The sequence below is a fragment of the Acomys russatus genome, chromosome 1 (assembly GCF_903995435.1).
Source record: "Acomys russatus chromosome 1, mAcoRus1.1, whole genome shotgun sequence".
In the NCBI taxonomy this organism is placed as follows: Eukaryota; Metazoa; Chordata; class Mammalia; order Rodentia; family Muridae; genus Acomys; species Acomys russatus.
This window is the reverse complement of record NC_067137.1, coordinates 119,152,100-119,171,469: the sequence shown is the minus strand read 5'-3', so window position 1 is coordinate 119,171,469 and position 19,370 is coordinate 119,152,100. Positions and strand designations below refer to the sequence as shown.

Here is a 19,370-nt window from a genome sequence, read left to right as displayed (position 1 = left end):
GTGCCCTACAGAAGACACAGGACCATCTGATACAGCGTGGGCAGGGCGACGCAGGAACCTTGCCTTTGGTTTTCAGCATGAGAACCACGTACAAGTAGCTGCTGCCGTTGCCATCTGGAGAGCTTTTTCCTCTCTTTTTTTTTTTTTTTTTGAGTGAGATAAATAACACCCATGGTGCCTGTACTCTTTGGCTCTTCCGCTGTCCCTTCTTGCTGTCACAGAGTCAGGGCCCAGCCTGGCTTTGGAGGACATTTGGGAGGGCCAGATCCATCTCCAGAGCCAGCTTCTCAGGGAGACTAAACAGCACATAATTTACCCAAAAGGCCTGTTTGTTTCTCTATAAAACTGATCCCAGAAGTTTTCAAGTCCAGTGAGAACTCGCTGGACCCAAAGCACCTACCCTCATAATCAGTACAGACCTGTCCAGCCAGTCTCTTCATCCATCGCTTGGCCACACACTGGGAACGGGAACTGGCAAGAAACAAGACATTTTTCTTTCCTTTGAGAGTCTTTAAACATTATGTTCATGGGTGCGTGGCAGTGAGCGCCCTGATCAAGGAAGGTCAAACTGACAGAGATACCTGTCTTTGCGGGTGTCTAACCTGAGACCACCCATGGCTACCCTTGAAAGCCTCTGCCCACAGTCGGTCCCTGCAAATGAAAGATGACATGAAAGTCTCTGTAGTGCTGGGTTTTCTTTCTGCTCTGCTAAGCAGAACCCAGGCTCTGAACACAGGTGAGTCAGAATCCTCCCATGGCCTGCGAGGGATTTGGAAACATCAACAAAAGAAAAAAGTCAAGGTGTAGGGTGTGTGTGTGTATCTAGTTAGGTAAAGGTGTACTAGTGTGTAGGAATGAATGCCTGTGTATGTGCCTAATTGTGTGTATATATGTATGTATCTAAATAGGTGTAGGGATGTGTGTGTGATTCTGCCCTGAGGGGCTGGAGAGATGGCTCAGAGGTTAAGAGCACTGGCTGCTCTTCCAAAGGTCCTGAGTTCAATTCCCAGCAACCACATGGTGGCTCACGACCGTCTATAATGTGATCGACTGCCCTCTTCTGGCCTGCAGGCTTACATGCAGGCAAAGCACTATATACACATAATAAATAAATCTTTAAAAAAAAAAAAAAAACTGTCCTGAGTTTGGGAAGCCAGCTGAGTGGTGACTTTGGAGGAATCTTGGGACCATCTGCAGCCAGGTGAAGGTTGAAAGAGACTATCCAGGAGTGATGGTACATGCCTGTAGCCCCAGCAGGGGCAGGCAGATCACTGTGAGTCTGAGGCCAGCCTGGTATACAAAGTGAGTCAAGGACAACGCGGGCTGCACAGAGAGACCCTCAAACAAACAAAGACAGGAGACTGGGTCAGGGTTGCTCCTTCCTACCCACCAACCCTAGTCCACGTGGTGGGTGGCTTCAGCAGTCAGCCTCCGTTGTTGTCCCGAGGAGGAACTGAACTAAGCAGTGGCTTTGTTTGCGCCTGCCCGGTGCCTCGGTCCCTCCCAGCCGATCCCTGGTTCCTTCCTTAAGTCTTTCTTGGGCCTGCATCACCCTCTTGTCCTTCCCCCCAGGGACTAGGGCCCAGGACCCTAGACATTTCATGTCAGTGATGTGAGCTCAGAGGGAGCAGAGCGCCTTCACCTTTGCTAACAACTGTCCACTTATGGACAAAGGTGCACTGGAACATCCGGATCTTGCCTTCCTCTTTAGAGGCCTGTGTCCTCCTTTCCTCAGTGTCTACCATGAATGGAGGCGGAGCTGTCCTTGTTTAGGTCAGGGTTAGGCAGCCATGTTGGGGAGTCTTTGTGCCTGCAGCTTATGACATTTCTAGGGGACACAAAGACAGCAAACTGTCAGCACCTTTGGCTCTTAGAATCTTCTGCTGCTCTTGCTCTTTCCCAGTGGTCCTTGGGTACAGGAGTTGTGGTTTTCTGTAATGGGCTTCACCAACAGACGTGCTGATGTGGGTGGGGGGTGTTGGGGAGCTCAAGCCTAGACAGGGCACTACAGACAGCTGAGCGATGCTGAGTGTAGGAGAAATAGTCTTCCAAGAAAGAAGCTCACCGATGGATTGCCCAGCACCAAATGGTCAGCCCTGAAAACACACACACACACACACACACACACACACACACACACACACACACACCCAAACATACATTCACCAGTAATTAAAAAGAAGCTATAAAAGGGTGGGGCTACATGGGAGGGCGTTTGAGGGAAGACAGGAAGGGGTGAAAGGATACAATTATCTCAAAAAAGTATTTTTTTTTTTTAATTAAAGAAAGAGCCGATCATGGTGGCGCACGCCTTTAATCCCAGCACTAGGGAGGCAGAGGCAGGCAGATTGCTGTGAGTTCAAGGCCAGCCTGGTCTACAAAGTGAGTCCAGGACAGCCAAGGCTACATAGAGAAACCCTGTCTTGGGAAGAAAAAGAAAGGGGGGGGGGGAGAAGGGGAGCCTGCTTGTAAGATCCGCCCTATGTGACTCTGTGACCTAACGAATAAAGCACCATTCACAAAAACTTATGGAGTAAGCGTTCCTTTAACACCCTCCCTTTTTCTTTTTCTTGTTTTCTTGTTTGTTTCTTTGTTTGTTTTTTGTTTTTCAAGACAGGGTTTCTCTGTGTGTGCCACCATGGAAGGGCCTTTTGCAAGGTCACAACAGTGATCCCCAGACAGTCTAGCTGTTCCTGCCACCCCACCCCTGCCTCAGAGTTCTTACCTCAGGAGAGCTCCGAAGGGGAAAAGGGACAAGTTTCCAGCAGCTGTGTAGTTCCAGACACGTAGTCAAAGGCTGTGAGCTGTGCCAGCACCCAGCAAAGCTTTGCTTTGAAGAACCTTACTCCTAGCCCACGCAGAGCAGCCTGGAATTTGGGCCATGTCCCACCTCACAGTCAAAACAAGCCTGGGATCTCTTTTTCCCTCTCTACCTGAAAACTTCAAGAGGTCAGGTTTGCCCGCATTCCAGATCAGCTCAACAAATGGCAGGGAAGCTCGGTGGATTTTCCTTCCCCCAGGCAGCCCACCCAGGTGCCTGCCCTTAGCCAGTCACAGGCTGGGGCCCACAAGCAGCTGGGGCGAGGAAGCAATGATGGGTCCCTGCACACCTTGCCCAGGTGTATCCAGTGGAGCATCTCCGTGCCCTCCCCTTCCTCCACAGGGGACTTTGCGCTGTTCTCAGGTCTCCACCCTGGTCCTTGAAGGGAACCTTGAAAGGATCCTTCCTGCCAGCAAATAAGAAACACCTCACCCCCTCAGAGCCTGAGCCCGCTGTCCCTTCTCCCAGTGCAAGCTCTCACCATGCCAGTCTCGATGAAGGGGGCTCACTCAGGGGCCCCTCACAATGCCTGACAATCATGGTCACCTCCTAGTCCCTCTCCAGGACCCACGGACTGCTGTACAATTGCTCCTCAAATCCAGGATAAGTGCCCTGAAAAATCTAACATGGGTGCTAGATGCCATTGCGAGGATCTTTGAGTTCATGCCTGGTTGGGACAAAACCAAAACCAAAACAAAACAAAACAAAAAACATCCAGGAAAGACAGGAAGGACAAGGCTGAGGGAAAGTAACAGATTCATCCATTCAGGTGGGTATTTTATATGGCCCCTGGGTCCTCCTCTTCCTCCTATTGGTCCTGTTCAGACAGACAGACAGGCAGACACACACACAGAGATGGGCACAGTGTAGCCATGAAGTCAGCGTTTGACACCAGCTGCAGCCCAGCAGCCCAGCAGCCCCAGGCCTCACTGGGGCAGAAAGCAATGTGCTCTCAGCAACAACAGTCACACAGTCTTACCCACAAAAGGTTCACACAGTCCCCTCCCATTTCTTGGCCAAATCAACCACAACCTCCCCAGGAGGGGAGCACAGAGCAAGCAGTCTTCCAGTGAGCCCTAGACGGGCTTAAGTAGGACCATAGTAGGCTGCTTAAGACAGAGGCTCTTCAGAGTTGGAGGCTAAAAGAGAGGGCATCAGGGATGCAGGGAGCAGCCAGCTGGGCTGGGCAGGGTGACCCCCACTCCTACTCCAGCCCCACCCCCGACCCCTTCCCCCTTACCTCCCACCCCCCACCCCTCACCTCCCATCCCCCACCCCATCCCTCACCCCTCACCCCCACCCTCCACCCCTCACCTCCCATCCCCCACCCCTCACCCCTCACCCCTCACCTCCCACCCCCAACCCCTCACCCTCCACCCCTCACCTCCCATCCCCCACCCCATCCCTCACCCCTCACCCCCACCCTCCACCCCCCACCCCTCACCTCCCATCCCCCTCACACCTCACCCCTTACCTCCCACCCCCAACCCCTCACCCTCCACCCCCCACCCCTCACCCCTGAGCTGCACAAGGTAGGCTTGACATTAGTGAATGACCAAGAAAGCGATGGCCATAAGCCGGCCACTCTGGTCTGAAAATGCTCAAGCGTGAACCAGTTTTCAAAACACTAGCCTCTGGTCTGCAAAGGGAATCCAGGGCAGCCAAGGCTACACAGAGAAACCCTGTCTTGAAAAAACAAAAAAATAAAAACTAAACAAAGAAAAAAGAATCGGGAAGGGAGAGGCATGTGCGTGTGCAGTGTGCCTCCCACAAGGCTACACAACCCACTTCTGCAGGTACCTTTGCCCAGGGACTGACTTCAGTTCCCAGGTTGCCCCATTCTGTGAAGCCTTCCAGCCAGGGATTTTCCCCCCCAAGACAGGGTTTCTCTGTGTAGCCCTGGCTGTCTTGGACTCACTTTGTAGACCAGGCTGGCCTTGAACTCACAGAGATCCGCCTGCCTCTGCCTCTTGAGTGCTGGAATTATAGGCGTGCACCACCATGCCTGGCTTTTTTTTTTTTTTTTTTTTTTTTTTTTTCTTTCTGTTTTTAGAACCTCCCCTTTGAGGCTGGAGAGATAGCTCAGAGGTTAAGAGCTCCGTCTGCTCTTGCAGAGGTCCTGAGTTCAATTCCCAGCAACCGCATGGTGGCTCACAACCATCTATGATGTGATCTGATGCCCTCTTCTGGCCTGCAGGTGTACATGCAGATAGAGTACTCATAGGTAGAATAAATAAATAGATCTTTAATGCCGGGCATTATGTCTGGAAAAACCAAGCAAACAAACAAATGAACAAAACAACAGCAACAATAACAAAAAGACTAGATTTGCCGCTGAAGCCTGATGGGAGCCCAGGTTAGCCCTGCAGGACCCACATAAAAAGCTACATTGCAGAAGGGGCAGCAGGAGAGTTGGCCCACAGCTAAGACCTCTTATTCTTACAGCACGTGTGTTTGGGTCCCAGTACCCACATGACTGCTTATAACTCCAGCTTCAACAAATCCAGCCTTGTCCTCTTTGACCTCCATAGTCACCTGTACACATGTTCCAGACACTCATACATGCACAAACACACAAACAATAAAAACAAAGTCTTAAAAAACAAAACAAAACTGGGAGGCAGAGGCAGGTGGATTTCTGTGAATTCAAGGCCAGCTTGGTCTACAAATTAAGTTCAGGACAGCCAGGCCTACACAGAGAAACCCCGTCTTGAAAAACAGAAAAACAAACAAGAAAGAAAGAAAAGCCATAGGTGTGGTGTCTCATGCCAGGCACTGGGAGGCAAAGCCAGATCAGTGAGGCTTGCTGCCAGCCAGGCTAGCCCAGTCAGGGAGCCCCAGACTCAGTGAGGGACCTTGTCACAGAAAAGTAAAAATAAATTGGAGAGTAATAGAAGAGTATGTGGAGGAATGCTGAGTGGATGTGTCAACCCTCAATAAAGCGCTGTTTAGCCAATCAGCTGGGCAGAAGGACAGGAAGTGGTAGGGGGGCTTGCTGGGAGAGGAAGAGCAAGTTTGGCTATTGAGGAGAGGGACAGTTGACTTGGGGAGGAAGACGAAGGGACCAATGGCCTGTGGAGCATCATAGTAGCAAATGCTTGGGGTATATGTATTATATATCAGTTTAGAGTAGTTAGTTTGTTTACCATAGTTTAGGAGATTTGTATTAGTTTAGATTTTGCCCAGCGTTGTGTTAGCAGCTTTAAAGTATGCTTCAATCCCTGTGTCTTTTATTTAGCTGCCATAAGCGGAACCGATAGATTTTCAGTGTAACAAGAGTAATAGAAGACACCCAAAGTCCACCTCTGGCCTCCACGTGTGCACATGCAATTCAGAGCTCAGAGATGCTGCGTCCACACAGCTAAGGAAGCTCATAAAACCAGACAGACCACCGATGAAGCCTTGTTCCATTTATATAAAACACTGGTTTTCTGTTGTTGTAATAGTTTAAGATTTATTTGTGTGCAAGCCTGCTTGTCTGGATTTGCACCAATGGTGCCCTCGGAGGCCAGAGAAGGCATTGGATCCCTTGGAACTGGAGTTACAGGTGGTTGTGAGCTGCCATGTGGATGCCGGGAACCCAACCCTGGTCCTCTGCAAAAGCAGCAAGTTACCTTAGCTGCTGACCGTGTCTCTAGCCCCGTCATGTATGAGACACGTTCATACTGCGTAGCCCATGCTTGCCTCAAACTGGCAATCCTCCTGCCTTAGCCTGGGTTTACAACTCTGTACCTCAGTGCCAGGTTTCATCGTTCGTTACTGAAATTTTCCCCTCTAAATTATAAAACTTTGCTTTTCTGAGTGTGGGAGGCAGAGCTCGACGCTGTGCTCTGGGTGCTTTGTGTGCAGGGAAAGGCCTGAGCTCTGTGGAGCTGGGAGCAGGGGAGAAGAGCGACTTTGTGAGCAGGGAGGATGCCGCCATCTTTACTCCCCTGACTAAAATGAACAGGGTCTTCCTTTTTATGAAAATACTGCTCCACATGCGATTTCACAGACGCCCGCTGTGTGGCAGGATGCTTAAAGCAATGACAAATCCCTGGTTCCCGGAGCCCTTGCTTTAGTGAGTAGATAATGTCATGTCCCTGAGACCTGCTGTTGCTAGAGCTGGAGAGACCCGCGGCATGGCTTCTGTGGCAAATTGTGTTTCTCTCCTTTTTTTGCTGCATTTACATAATCAAGTCAAATTTGACAAAACTAAATTCATTTTGTTTATTCAGACAGGGTTTCTCTGTGTAGTCCTGGCTATCCTAGAACTCACTCTGTAGACCAGGCTATCCTCAAACTCAGAGATCCACCTGCCTCTCCCTCCTGAGTGCTGGGCTTAAAGGCATGCGCCACCATGCCCAGCTCTGGTTGTGGTTTTTAAGGTGTTTTGTTTTTCTCCCTCTAGACTAGAATCCATTCTATAATCCTTGCATGCATCGCCAATCTTTCTTTTTTTTTTTTTTTAAGGAGAGTGTACACACATGTATACATGTTCAAGTGTATAGAGGAACACGTGCGCATGCAGGCATGTGGGGCAGAAGACCTTCCTTTGGCGGTCACATAGACTAGATTGGCATCTGCCTTCCCAGCACTGAGATTCACACTTGTGCCCCATGCCTGGCTTTCTTCCGTGACATCTGGGAATCAAACTGTTCCCCCGGCTTGCAGGGCAAGTAAGTGTTTTACCCACAGAGCCATCTCCTTAGCCCTCCCTGGCCTAGTTCAGTGTATTTGTTTTTGTTAATTGCACTGCAGCCCAGGCTGTCCTCAAACTCTCCATCTTCCTGTCTCCACCTCTGGCCTGCTAGCATGTCTGGCCAGTGCTGATCCACCCCCCCCCCCAACCACACACACACACAAAATTACTAAGAACTAGCATGGACCTTTCCTAACACTCTGTAAGTGTAAGCTGGGCAGCCTGAGATGAACCAAAGGACAGCTTCCTGTCCACCATGTGGCCGCAAAGAGCAAACCCCTGCTCCTCAGCCCATAGCCAGAGACAACAGCACAAAGCGGCAAGAGCACTGACAGGGGCCGGGGCTCTAGTCCAGTGTGACTGAAGCTAGCAGAAAGAATTTAAAGGCCACCAATTGCTTCCCCCGACATGAGACACAAGCTAACCGGCCAACAACTGGGAAACGCCCATCCCAGCATCAACGGCCATTGGCCATTTGAAATTGCTGGGTTCAGGGAATCATACCTAAAGCCCAACTAATCCTGGAGGCTAAGACAGGGAGATACTTGAGCCCAGAAGTTTAATGTCTTCCTAGAGTATACCTTGAGACTCCCATCTCAAAACCAAACACCATGGCTGAGTGGTAAGAGCGTTGGCTGCATGGGTCTGAGGACCTGAGTTCAGATCCCCACTAACACAAGTAGAGTGAGGTAGCAAGTGGAACCAAACACGTCCAGTCCATCCATCAGGCTAGCAAGTAAAAAACATCAACAGCAAAAAACCAAAACCAAAACAAAAACCCAACTGAACAAACAAGCAAAGTAAAACCACAACAATTATTGGGCAAGGTAGGCATGGTCCTTGACACCAGGAGAGAAGTCATGGTCTCAGATGACACGACTAGTCCACAGGTTGGAGGCCTAGTACTCTCCCCGCAGGTCAGGCCTCTGCCTCTGCTTCCCCGGCAAAGAGTGGGTTAACGAAGTAGCTGAAGTTGGTGTCGATTTCCACCTTCTGCGGAGAGTCGGGCGGCTTCACTTCGGGCTGTGGGGTCACAGTGTCAGGGGGCTCACAGAGCTACGGACCACCCACACGGCTTCTCCTTCCATCTCACCTGCTGCTTGAAGACTATCACGTCGAAAATCGGATTTCGGAAACCCAGCGGCACCCCAGGCGCTGAGGGCTCAGTCTCGCCATGCCTTCTCCATCTGCGGGGATGCGGGTGCATGTGAACCCCTGGGGCCGCCTGGGCAGCCTCTGGGAGCCGGCCCTCAGGAGGGGCCACACTTGGTACCTGAGCCTCCCGCTGCGGTACAGCAGCAGCAGCGCCGCCCCCAGCAGTGCCAGCAGCACCATGGCCGCCACGCCGCCCGCCAGTCCTGCACGGAACCCGTCCTGATCCAGCGCGGAGTCCTCCGTCGGCTTGCCGGAGTGCCGCAGTGTCGCCGACTGGATGCCGAGCACGCTCCCTGCAAAGAGACAGGCTCAGCGGGCAGGGTCAGCAGGCTCGGCCGAGGGGCAGGAGGGCGCGGGGTTACCTTGTGCCACCGCGTCCTGAAGGAGCTCTTGGCCCAGGCGCCCCGCTGCGCCGGTCTGGTGCCCGGTCTCCACGAGCACCACCTGGATCTCGGTGTGAGCCTCGCGCAGCACCTTGGACACAGCCACCTGCAGCCCCTGGTACTGGGGCTGGGGAGGGAGAGGATTGGCTTGGCCTCTGCCTTCTGGCCGATGGGGACAGTTGAGTCGGGGTTAAGCTGCCAACAGCTGACACTCGCCTGGTAGCCTCTTTACCTGCTTCAGGAAGAGGTCCAGCAGCCGCGTTCGGTACCGCTCCAGGTCAAATGTGGGTTCGTGGATTAACGACACGATGGCTCCTGTGACGGGAGGACAGGTCAACGTCCCAGCAAGAGAGAGGAGGCCGCGGGGAGCGCGTTAGAGGGCGGACAGAGCGCTCACCGCAGAGGTCGCAGCACTGTCCTTGAGGCAGTAGGGGGTCGCGGCAGGTGGCCGGAGGGCAGTGGCCGCCCAGCGGCTGCAGCAGAGACGCGCAGACCCAGGGCAGCGTCTGGGTGGAGACACGGAGGTGAGTGCAGGAAAGCACGGCGGCAGCCACGCTCCCCACCGCGGCCGGGGAGGACCTCGCGTTGTCCGAGTTACAGCGCACTCACCTCGGCGTTGCCGCAAACGCAGCCCGACGTGTCGGTGCAGGCCTGGGAGCCCACTCTCAGCGTGCCGGACCCATGGAAGCGCAGGCGGCCCTCGCGGGACGCCAGGAAAGCAGTCAGGTCCTCATCCCGCGTGAACGTCTGTGGGTGGTGGCATCAGCAGAGGCCAGGTGAGCGGGGCGGCGAGAGGCACGCAGCTGCAAGACGCCACGGGGACGCGCATAGGGGATGGGACCGGAGTCCACCTGCTCACCTGGCCCACGGCCGAGAGGCTGCGGACGTGCACCGGGTTGGGGCCCGGACCGAGCGCCACGCGGAAAGACGCGTCGCGCGGGAAGAGGACGTCGTCGTAGCTGCAGGGTACGCGCTCGGCGTCCACGGAGAAGAGGCCGCGTGCCTGGGTCGCGGAACTCCACAAGTGTGGATCAAACCAGGAGAAGCGGTCGGGATTGCGGAAGAGCAACGGGGCACCTATGGAGGAACGCACCAACCCACGCCGCGCACTGAACCTGCACTGCCGGGTGCCCCATTCCCGCGCCCACCTTCTACAAACCACGCTGCAAGGCATGCCCATCTTTCTCACCAGAGTTACAAGCCGGGTCCGAGCCAGCTCCTGCAGCACTGAATGAGGCTCCCGAAGCCAGAACGATCTCCCCGTCCAGCGGCAGGAGCTGCGGAAGGGGCAGGCTGAGGTGGCTCGTGGTCCAGGCACACACTGTGACCCACTAACACCTCCGGGGCACCAGGGAGAACCCAAGCTGGGACCTTGGCGGGGATCTAGGTGAAGCCAGGGTCCCCCAGAGCCTTAGCTTGCCTGAGGCTAACAGGAAGAGCTGGTCTCCCCAGGGAAAGAAAAGGGAAGGGCGTTCTACATAAGGGCACAATAAGTGCCCGGGATAAAGGACCCCCCCGCCCCCGCCCCCGAGCTGGAGCCAAGACTAGATGGTCACGTAGGCCTAGGTGGCAGAGTCTGGTGCTGAGGAGCAGTACACAGCTGAGACCCTGGGAACCCATGGAACACTTGGGAAGGGAGGTGACACTTGCCAGCACCCATCACTCTGGAAAAGATATGACAAGGTCTCCCAGGTCGTAGAAGCCAAACTTTAAAATGCTCCTATGCCACTGGGGAAGGGTCTTCAGTCTCAGGACCAGGGGTGTCGTAGAAGGCAAGGAACCTAAGAGTGACTGTAGCTAGTAGCATGGTTCTGCTATGGGAGCCTTCTCACTGCCCAAATCCAATTCTAAGATAGGACTATGCTATAGGCATGGGAAAGGATGGTCCCTAACGCCATTTCCTGGTCCCCTCCATCTTTTTCCCAGAGCTTGAGGGGACAGGAGCATGTGGGAGCTGCTCCCTGCAGGGCATCACCCACAGCCCAGGCACTTGTCCCCACTTGGCCTTCCAAAGTTTCAGACCTGCCCAAAGGCTCGCACTAGCCATGGGAGATGATGTCACAGGCCAGCCACACCCATGCCAAGGGTGAAGCACTGTGAAAGCCAGGGATCCACCCTCAGGCAGGGCCAGCTGGGGACAGATGCGATACGTTGTGAGCATAGTGCTATACACCCAGCCATGTGAATGGAGTGCATTTTCCATAAAGAACGGGGCGGGCTGGCGTTGAGCTCAGGGCTGGAGCACCTGCCTAGCGTTTTTGTGTGACCCTGGGTTCTGTCCCTAGCATCCCAATAAAAGATCAGAACTGAAGAGGAAACAGGACGAGAATGTGGAAAACCACGATAGTTAGACAACAATCGTTAGTGGGTGAGAAAAACACCAGGACTGATCTATCTGGGTGTTCGATGATAGCTGTCCAAGTCCAGGCTCCACAGAAGACGGCAAAGAAGTCCAGGAGCAGGGTGGGCATCTCAGTACCAAATTCATACATGAGGGAGGCGGAGGCCGAGGCAGAAACAAGAAAAGGAGGGCGGGGCGGGGGCGAGGAGGGGCGGGCGGGGAGCTTCTTAGACCTGAAGTTGGGAAACTTCAGCTCCACACGTGTACAGTATGTTTAAAATCAAAGACAGAATATTCTAGCTTCAGAAAGGAAGAACAGAAAGGAAGCAAAACATAATGGGACAATAGACAGCTAGAGAGATAGATGGCCGAGTGGTTGACACTGCGCTAGCAGAGGGTGCAGGTTCCATTTCCACACGGTGGCTCACAACCGTCTGTTCTCTGTCGCCCTCTTCTGGCTTCTAGAGGCGCTGCATGAACATCGTGTTGCCTGGAGGACCGGAATTCTATTTTGCAAGCTTTAAACATGTGGAACTCCAGTCTCAATTCATTAGGAAATAACACTGACAATTTCAACAACATACTCAATTTTGAAAAATTTGTTGTCTTTAGCAATAAAATTTCTACAACTTTCTAAAGCTTATTCCCTCCAAACATAGGACCAACATGGCAGCCAGTACAGAAATGTGACACGCTTTACAACATGACAAGGGCTCCTACTTCCATAGGAGTAGTGAGCATGGCCAGTAAGAAAAGAAAAAGAAGGAAGTAGGCCTAAAAACAAGAGGAATGGCTGCCATTTTTTCTTATGATAACTATCAATGGAACTACATAGTATAATTTTTAAGGGCATCATTCACGACTGACACCGACTCTATAAAGTACTCATGAGTCAATCAGTATTATGTACAGATTGTTTGTTGTTGTTGAGACAGGATCACTGTGATCCCTGGCTGGCCCAGTGGTTCTCAATCCTCCTAATGCGGTGACCCTTTAACACAGTTCCACGCGTTGTGGTGACCCTCAGCCATAAAATTATTTTTATCGCTACTTCATAACTGTAATTTCGGTTATATTGTGAATAAATGGCTATGAACCGTGATGTGGTTGTTTCTGAAGATAGAGGTTTGCTAGGAGGGTCAAGACCAGCACTCGGGAGGCAGAAGCAGGCGGATCCCTGTGAGAACAGCCTGGTCTACAAAGTGAGTCTAGGACAGCCAAGGCTACACAGAGAAACCCTGTCTCAAAAAGTAAAAAAAAAAAAGTGTGTGTGTGTGTGTGTGTGTGTGTGTGTGTGTGTGTGTGTGATAAACCATGTAGACCAGACTGACCTTGGACTTAAAGAGCTCAGCCTGTCTCTGCCTGAGTGCCGGGATCAAAGGCATGCTCGAACCATGCCTGGCTCTGCAGAGAACAACGTAAAACCATAGAAGAGCGGGGGTGGGGGGTGGGGGGTGGGGGGGTGGCACATGCCTTTAACCCCAGCACTCGGGAGGCAGAGGCAGGTGGATTGCTGTGAGTTCAAGGCCAGCCTGGTCTACAAAGCTAGCCCAGGACAGCCAAGGCTAACACAGAGAGACTCTCTGTCTCGGAAAAAAAAAACAAACAAAAACCGTAGAAGAATGAAGCTGATGGAAATATTGGAAGACACAGGCCATGCTCTAGAATGGAGAGCCCGCTGAAATGCAAATATTCTCTGCAACACTCAGAGCCACAAAGAGCAGCACAGGGGGAGGGCAGGGCACTCTCCTACCCACAAAGACAGAAATACAAGGGGGTAGGAAGTGGGAACATCCCAGGGAAGACCTCTCCATTCAGGAGAAATGTGTGAGGAACTGGTGAGGTCCAAGATGAGGCAGAAGAAAATCACTGGGAGCTGGAGGGGACTCCAAGAAATAGGGTAACCCTCTGACCCCTCAAAGTGACCCGTGCCCTTGTTCAGCAATGGACATCCCTGGGCAGTTCACACCCTGAGCAGGAATGCTGAAGAGGAAAGGTGCAAGGAAAAGAGAGAGGTAGCCCTGAGCTGCCCGCTAAATGGCAATCTTTAAGATTTTGTGGTAATAGAGACCAGGCAGGAGTCTCTGCCTTTGAAGGTCTCTCTCTCTCTCTCTCTCTCTCTCACACACACACACACACACACACACACACACACACACACACACACACATCACTGTCCCTGAGGCTGGGGACTGTCCTCTGGGTCTGCCACACCTGTGAGCCCCAGGGCTCACTCAATGAAGGATGGGCTCGGGTAAAACCTGGCTATCAAACCTTGGCTAGCAGCTCACATCTGTAATCCCAGCATCTTGGAGGCGATGTGGGAAAAAAAGTTCCAGGTCAGCCTCAACAATAGAATGAGTTCAGGGCCAGCCTAGGCTACTTGAGACCATGACCCATAGAAAATATGATTTCTTGCCCAGTGTGGTGACAGGCAGATCTCTGAGATCCAGGCCAGCCTGGTGTACAAAAACTAGTTCCAGGATTGCACACAGAGAAACCTTATCTTGAAAAACCAAAAGACGACAGAGCAAAAACCAAACAAAACACCAAAAAAACTTGGTCAAGGAAATGGGGCTTTTATATTTGAATTGTCATGAAATAGTGTCCTTTTGGTTTCGTTTGGCGTGTTTTGGTTGGTGGTGTTGATGGTTCAGCAGTTAAGGCCACTGGCGGTTCATACCGAGGACCTGGGTTTGAATCCCAGCACCCATAAGGTAGCTCACAAACGTCTGTAACTCCACCTCCAAGGGACAGGTTGCCCTCTTTTGCGCACTGCACACATGTGGTACACACGTATATTATGCAGACACACATACACAGGAAAAGCAAAAATAAAACCAAACAAAAAACACCTCTTAACAAGAACAAAGACAAACAAAACCCTCATTCTTGCTCCAACGACAGGGCCTGAGCACAGGGTCAGGGGAGGTCGCACTGAAGCCTTAGCTTGTGCGAAGGCGAGGCAGAAGCTGTTTAACTTCTTGCTTCCTACCCTCCCGGCTGGGCCGGGCTAGGTGGGCCGCCAGCTTTGCATGCAGGTTGCTAACGTGGCCTCCTCAAGGACAGGGTGGGGCAGGCGGACTTCCCGGAGCCCACCCTGCACGGCAGGCTGCGGGGGGGGGGGGGGGGGGGGGGAGCCGGGGGAGGGAAGAGGGCGCAGCTGAGCTGGGCTGGGCGGTCCCCATGTGCTCTCTTATGTCCCTCCCCAGAGAGCCTCTCCATCCAGAGGCTCCCTTGGGCCACATAGAGGCCTGGGAAGGGGCTTTCGGCGACCCTGGGCCAGCCATGGCCCCTGTGGCCACAGCTCCGAGCCTTACCATGTCCGAGATGGCGTGACTGTCTCTGACCATGACCGATACCATCTGTAACAAGAGGTGGCGTCAGGCGCCGGACTGGCATACTCTCCACCCTCCGCCTTGTCCCCAACCTCCACCTAGGCACCTTGTCCGCCGGGAATTGGACCGCATCTCCCGCACATGGGGTCCGGTTCTGGCTCCAGTTGGAGGCAGTATCGAAGTAGGTGTCGGGGACCCAAAGTTTGTAGGTTGCCCGAGTCAGTGCTGGAGAAAAGAAGGCTGAGTGTCGGGGAAGGTTACCCTCCAGAGAAGCGCGACACAGGTCCCCGAGGTGATCCTGACCCGGTGCTGATCTGTCAGCGCCTCAGGTCAGACCCGGTGAGGACCCAACTGCGGCCCTCTCTGGTGCACTCTTAGCCAATCTGCAGAGCCCGAGCAAATATGTCCTCGCCCTCCCACGGGACGTTGTCTCCTGTTCACCTGACGCTGACTTCCCGGGATGGGGTCCGCAGGGCTCGGAGAGGAATTAGCGGCAGGAAAGAGCTCTAGTGGGAAGCGCACTGGGCGCAGAGAGGGCTACCCGGAGCCGGGAGCTCGGGCCCTGTCACAGCGGTGCGCAAAGGAGCCACGAGGGGCTAGGAGCCCACGGGAACAAGACGTGGCTTCTCCACCTCCTGGGCATTGGGGGCCTCACCAGCCCACGCCAGAGGACGGCGAAATTGAGGCAGGCTGCAAACGCAGCCTCCACACCCCACCCTCTCCTGAGATAGGAACCCTTGTGGGCTGGAGAAGCCTCAGCCTCAGGGTTCAGACCCGGGATGACGCGCGGCCTACCGCAGAGCTGCAGCCACAGCAGGACTTGGCCCAGAGTGCTCATCTCGCCGCCGCTGCCACTGAGGCTCTCAGGTGGCAGGTACGGACTTTGCTCCTAGGGGCCCACGTGACAGGGCGGGGCTGAGGGGCAGGGGGCGCCCAGATGTTACACATTTACCTAGGGACCCGCCCAGCTGTCTCCTGTGGCCCCTTGGATGAATCTTCTCAGAGGCGACGACCTTAGCATCTGCCCTTTAGGACCCAGGGCCCTGGGTGCCCAGTAAGAGGGTGTTGGCCTGGCCTGACTTTCCCTGGGACATGGTGTGGAGGTGGCCAACCCGTCCCCCCATCTTCTCCAGGCCTGAGTTTGTGGTCTGCAGGGATTGTGTGTGCTGGAGAAGGGAAGGGAACAGATGTCAAAGCACAGGTGTGTGGTGTCCTGAAAGTGAACAGGTGGGTAGGGCAGGGCGAGACACGCCTGACTAGACATGAAGGCGAGTTGTAGGAGACTGGCAGAGTGGGCTGCGCAGGGTGGACGATGGATGGGGAACAGTCAGTGAGAAAAACGGCACCAGACGGGGGTGGCATGAGGAGGGCTGACGTGAGTACACGGTAGACCGTAGCTCCTGGTGTTGGATATTAAATTCCTGAGAGCAATAGGTGATGCCGGGGGCTGCAGAGTGACAAGGCCAATGGCAGAGGGTGGCTGACAGATAGGAGTGGGTGGTGGCAGGATGGTTAGTGATGGGCAGACAGAGACACAAAGGGGCTGTGTGGTCTGAGCAGGGTGCCTGACGATGGCAGTTAGATGGGCAGTGTGCTGCGAAGGGCGGGTGAAGATGTTGGATGAAGGTTGCTTGAGGGAACTGGGGGGGAGGGCGAGGAGAGGTGGTGGAGGTTCTATGGGGAATGGGTGGAAACGGCCTGTAAAGGAGGGTAGGCCACTCGGCTGGAAGGACGATGGAGAACGGGCAAACGGGAATAAAGGGAGGCTAATAGAAAGGCTTCTCCCAGTCCAGAGGTCAACATGCCACTTGGAGTTGTCTCTTGTGATCCAGCCCTGCCCAGTCACATGTTCCTGAGGGGTAAAATGGACGAGTGCAGAAGGTACCAGGAAGAATGTGGGTGAGCCATGGGCAGATGAGCTACAGTAGGCGGGTGGCAGGGTGTGCTGCTAAGACTTCATTGTCAGCTTAACTGTTTCACCATGGAAACACCTCTGCCGTGGCTGTGAGGGTATTTGCAGATGCCAAGCAGGTAAGACCTGCACTGAATGCGGGCAGCACAGCCCCATGGGTAGGGTCCAGACTAAATATAAAGGGGAGAGCAAGCTGAGCGGCTTCCCCAGACACAGCACAGCGTCACCAATATCACGGGATGACCAGCTGCCTCATGCCCCACCCACCGTCCCTTCCAACTGAAAGCCCAGATACACTGTTCCTTCCTGAGGCTGCCTTTTGTTGGATGTGGGCATTTGAGGGATCACCTTGGGTTCAAGTTTGTTGTAATGGATGGATGGATGCTGTGATGGTGCACCTAGGGACAGTGGAGGGATGTGGGAGGGGGGGGTGGGAGACAGTAGGGGAGGGTGCTGTAGAGAGGGAGAGCTGCTTGGAGACTCCCTGAGCTCTTCTCCCTGGACTCACACACTTACCTAACTCCACTCTTCTTCTCCCATGCAGGAGGCAATTCATCCACTAGGGGGCACTTGTTGTCACACCCAGGCTGGGTTCAAACTGTCCAGGGCACCGGCTCTGTCTAGCTCTTACCCTCAACAGTTGCCTTCAAAGTGGGCATCAGCTCTTCTGGCTCTGGGGTAAGTGTTGAGAAGGGTTTGCCCGTGCCTCCCGATAGGTCCCACACAAAGGAGACTCTGTGTGTGTGTGTGTGTGTGTGTGTGTGTGTGTGTGTGTGTGTGTGTGTGTGTGTGTGTGTGTGTGACATTCTTGTTGCCTGTTGTTTTATTCCTCCAGAGACAGCACTGTTGTAGACTGGGCTCTGGCTCTCACTGCTGAGCCAGTCTGACCCATGGGACACAAGCGCTAGTGGCCAGGTGGGTCATTGAGCCACACAGTGGCCACATGGGAAGGGCAGTGAGAGTACCAGGTGAAGAGGTTTCCTGTAAGAGGCAGCATGGGGGCTGGAGAGATAGCTCAGAGGGTAAGCGCACTGGCTGTGCTTCCAGAGGTCATGAGTTCAATTCCCAGCAACCACATGGTGGCTCATAACCATCTATGCCCTCTTCTGGCTTGCAGGTGCGCAGGCAGAGCACTATACATAATAAATAAATCTTAAGAAAAAAAAAGAAGAAGAAGCAGCAGCAGCAGCAGCAGCATGGAACAACAGCATCAGGAAATTGAGTTCACAGTTGTAGTCCCGCAGTGGGAGGAATGGCAGTGTGTCTACAGAAAGCCCTGATGGTAAGCAGGACCCCAGGCACTCAGGCACATATGGACACACACTTGTAAACTGTCAGGACCCCCAGAGGAATGGGGGAAAGTGTAGAACCCTAAAGAGATAGCTCAGCTGTTACAGGCTAGGCTCACAACCAAAATTTGGTTCCTAGCACCCAAGGCTGTCTGTCTCTCCAGCTGCCCCCCTCCCCCCCAAAAAGTAAAGAGAAACCAGGAGTACTCAGTGTGGCTACTTTGGGTAAGGGTGGAGCCACGGGATTGGCTTGACTGTCAACTTGTCAAATTATCTGTACATAGGGAACCTTCTTGTGCCAGGGAGCCATATCCCTCACTAGGCCACTGAAACAGTCACCAAGCGGCTTCCCACAGTTCATTCAAACTGTGCCAGGAATGCTATATCCAGCTGGTTTTGTTCTTGGCATTGTAGTTCATGGCCTGCCTGGGGGTTGTGGGAACCTCCAGTGACAGCCCTGCAGTGCTGTGGGGGAGGGATGGGTAGGTGGGGGATGGGATGGACAGACGGACAAGGATGTGTGCAGAAAGAGAGAGCCCACCGAGGCACCGAGGAGGCTGGCAAGGAGGTGGGAAGAGGGCAGGGACACTGTTGCTGGGCTGGGGTGGGCTTGATACAACTTCCGGGGTGCGGTGGGGAGGAGAGTGTGAACTGGATGGCTTGGGGCTCCTTACACTCTGAGAGATGCCATTAAGTAAGTCACTGGCCTTTCTCAGGATGAGGAGCCAGCAGCTTCTGTCCTTCCTTCTCCACATGGTCAGTTGTCACCTCCTGTCCCTGTGCTTTGAGACTGTAGGACCACAGGTATGTGGGTCAGGGGAAGCCACAGCTGGAGGCCAGGCATCCTGACTCCTGGAACTCTTTGTTCCTCCTCGGTGGGGTCCCTGCAGGGACAAAGGCTGCTTGACAAGGAACAGTTTGGCTGGTGATATCCCAGTGAGGAGCAGCTCCAGTGACCTGGCCCCCGACAGTGTGGTCACAGGGCTGGGGCAGCTCAGTGTCTGGGCCCCAAGTTCCACAGCTAGGGGGCACACAGGTGGAGCCTTGTGGAGCTCAATGCCTGGTGTGCTCCACCCACCTGGGGCTGCAGTGCCAGGCACCCCAGGAACTAAAGCACCACAAAGTGGAGGTGCAGGATCCAGCTGTCCAAGGCCACCAGAGGGTTTATCCTACATGACACCCTGGGAACAGCTGCGACCACACACAGGAACCCCACTCCAGAAGTCAGCACTCTGCCATCGCTGAAGTGCCTGGGTTCCACTATCCATGGCCCTGGGCAGGCTCATAGGCTCCTCCCACTCATCTTCAGTTGTGAGCCACCAGTTTGTGCTCGATTCTGCTGCCGGTGGCCCTCAAGTGCTCAGGAGAGAACTCGGTGAGCCGGTTAGGACAGAGGGGGCCCTCTTGCTCAGCTCTGAATTCTCCAGGGTTGTTTTTTTTTTTTTTTTTT

At 53.8% G+C, this 19,370-nt stretch overlaps 1 protein-coding gene across 1 annotated transcript; it reads right to left on the bottom strand.

The window, feature by feature from the left end:
* Positions 1–8,291: 8,291 nt before the first annotated feature.
* Positions 8,292–15,576, bottom strand: Amn (amnion associated transmembrane protein). Its single transcript, XM_051154462.1, has 12 exons — positions 15,515–15,576; positions 14,826–14,944; positions 14,702–14,746; positions 10,230–10,317; positions 9,900–10,117; positions 9,650–9,787; positions 9,438–9,546; positions 9,273–9,355; positions 9,020–9,167; positions 8,776–8,950; positions 8,596–8,689; positions 8,292–8,525 (listed from the first exon to the last, which is right to left on the bottom strand). Exons 1-12 carry the CDS (start codon positions 15,555–15,557, stop codon positions 8,421–8,423), a joined length of 1,365 nt encoding a protein of 454 aa, XP_051010419.1. The 5' UTR covers positions 15,558–15,576; the 3' UTR covers positions 8,292–8,420.
* Between the last annotated feature and the right edge of the window lie 3,794 nt (positions 15,577–19,370).

Excerpts from the sequence above, each read along its gene's own strand:
- Amn (XM_051154462.1), bottom strand. The coding sequence starts at position 15,557 with ATGAGCACTCTGGGCCAAGTCCTGCTGTGGCTGCAGCTCTGCG. Across the intron at positions 14,747-14,825 it reads TCCAATTCCCGGCGGACAAG|ATGGTATCGGTCATGGTCAG; the intron begins GTGCCTAGGTGG and ends CTCTTGTTACAG. Across the intron at positions 8,951-9,019 it reads TCAGGACGCGGTGGCACAAG|GGAGCGTGCTCGGCATCCAG; the intron begins GTAACCCCGCGC and ends GTCTCTTTGCAG.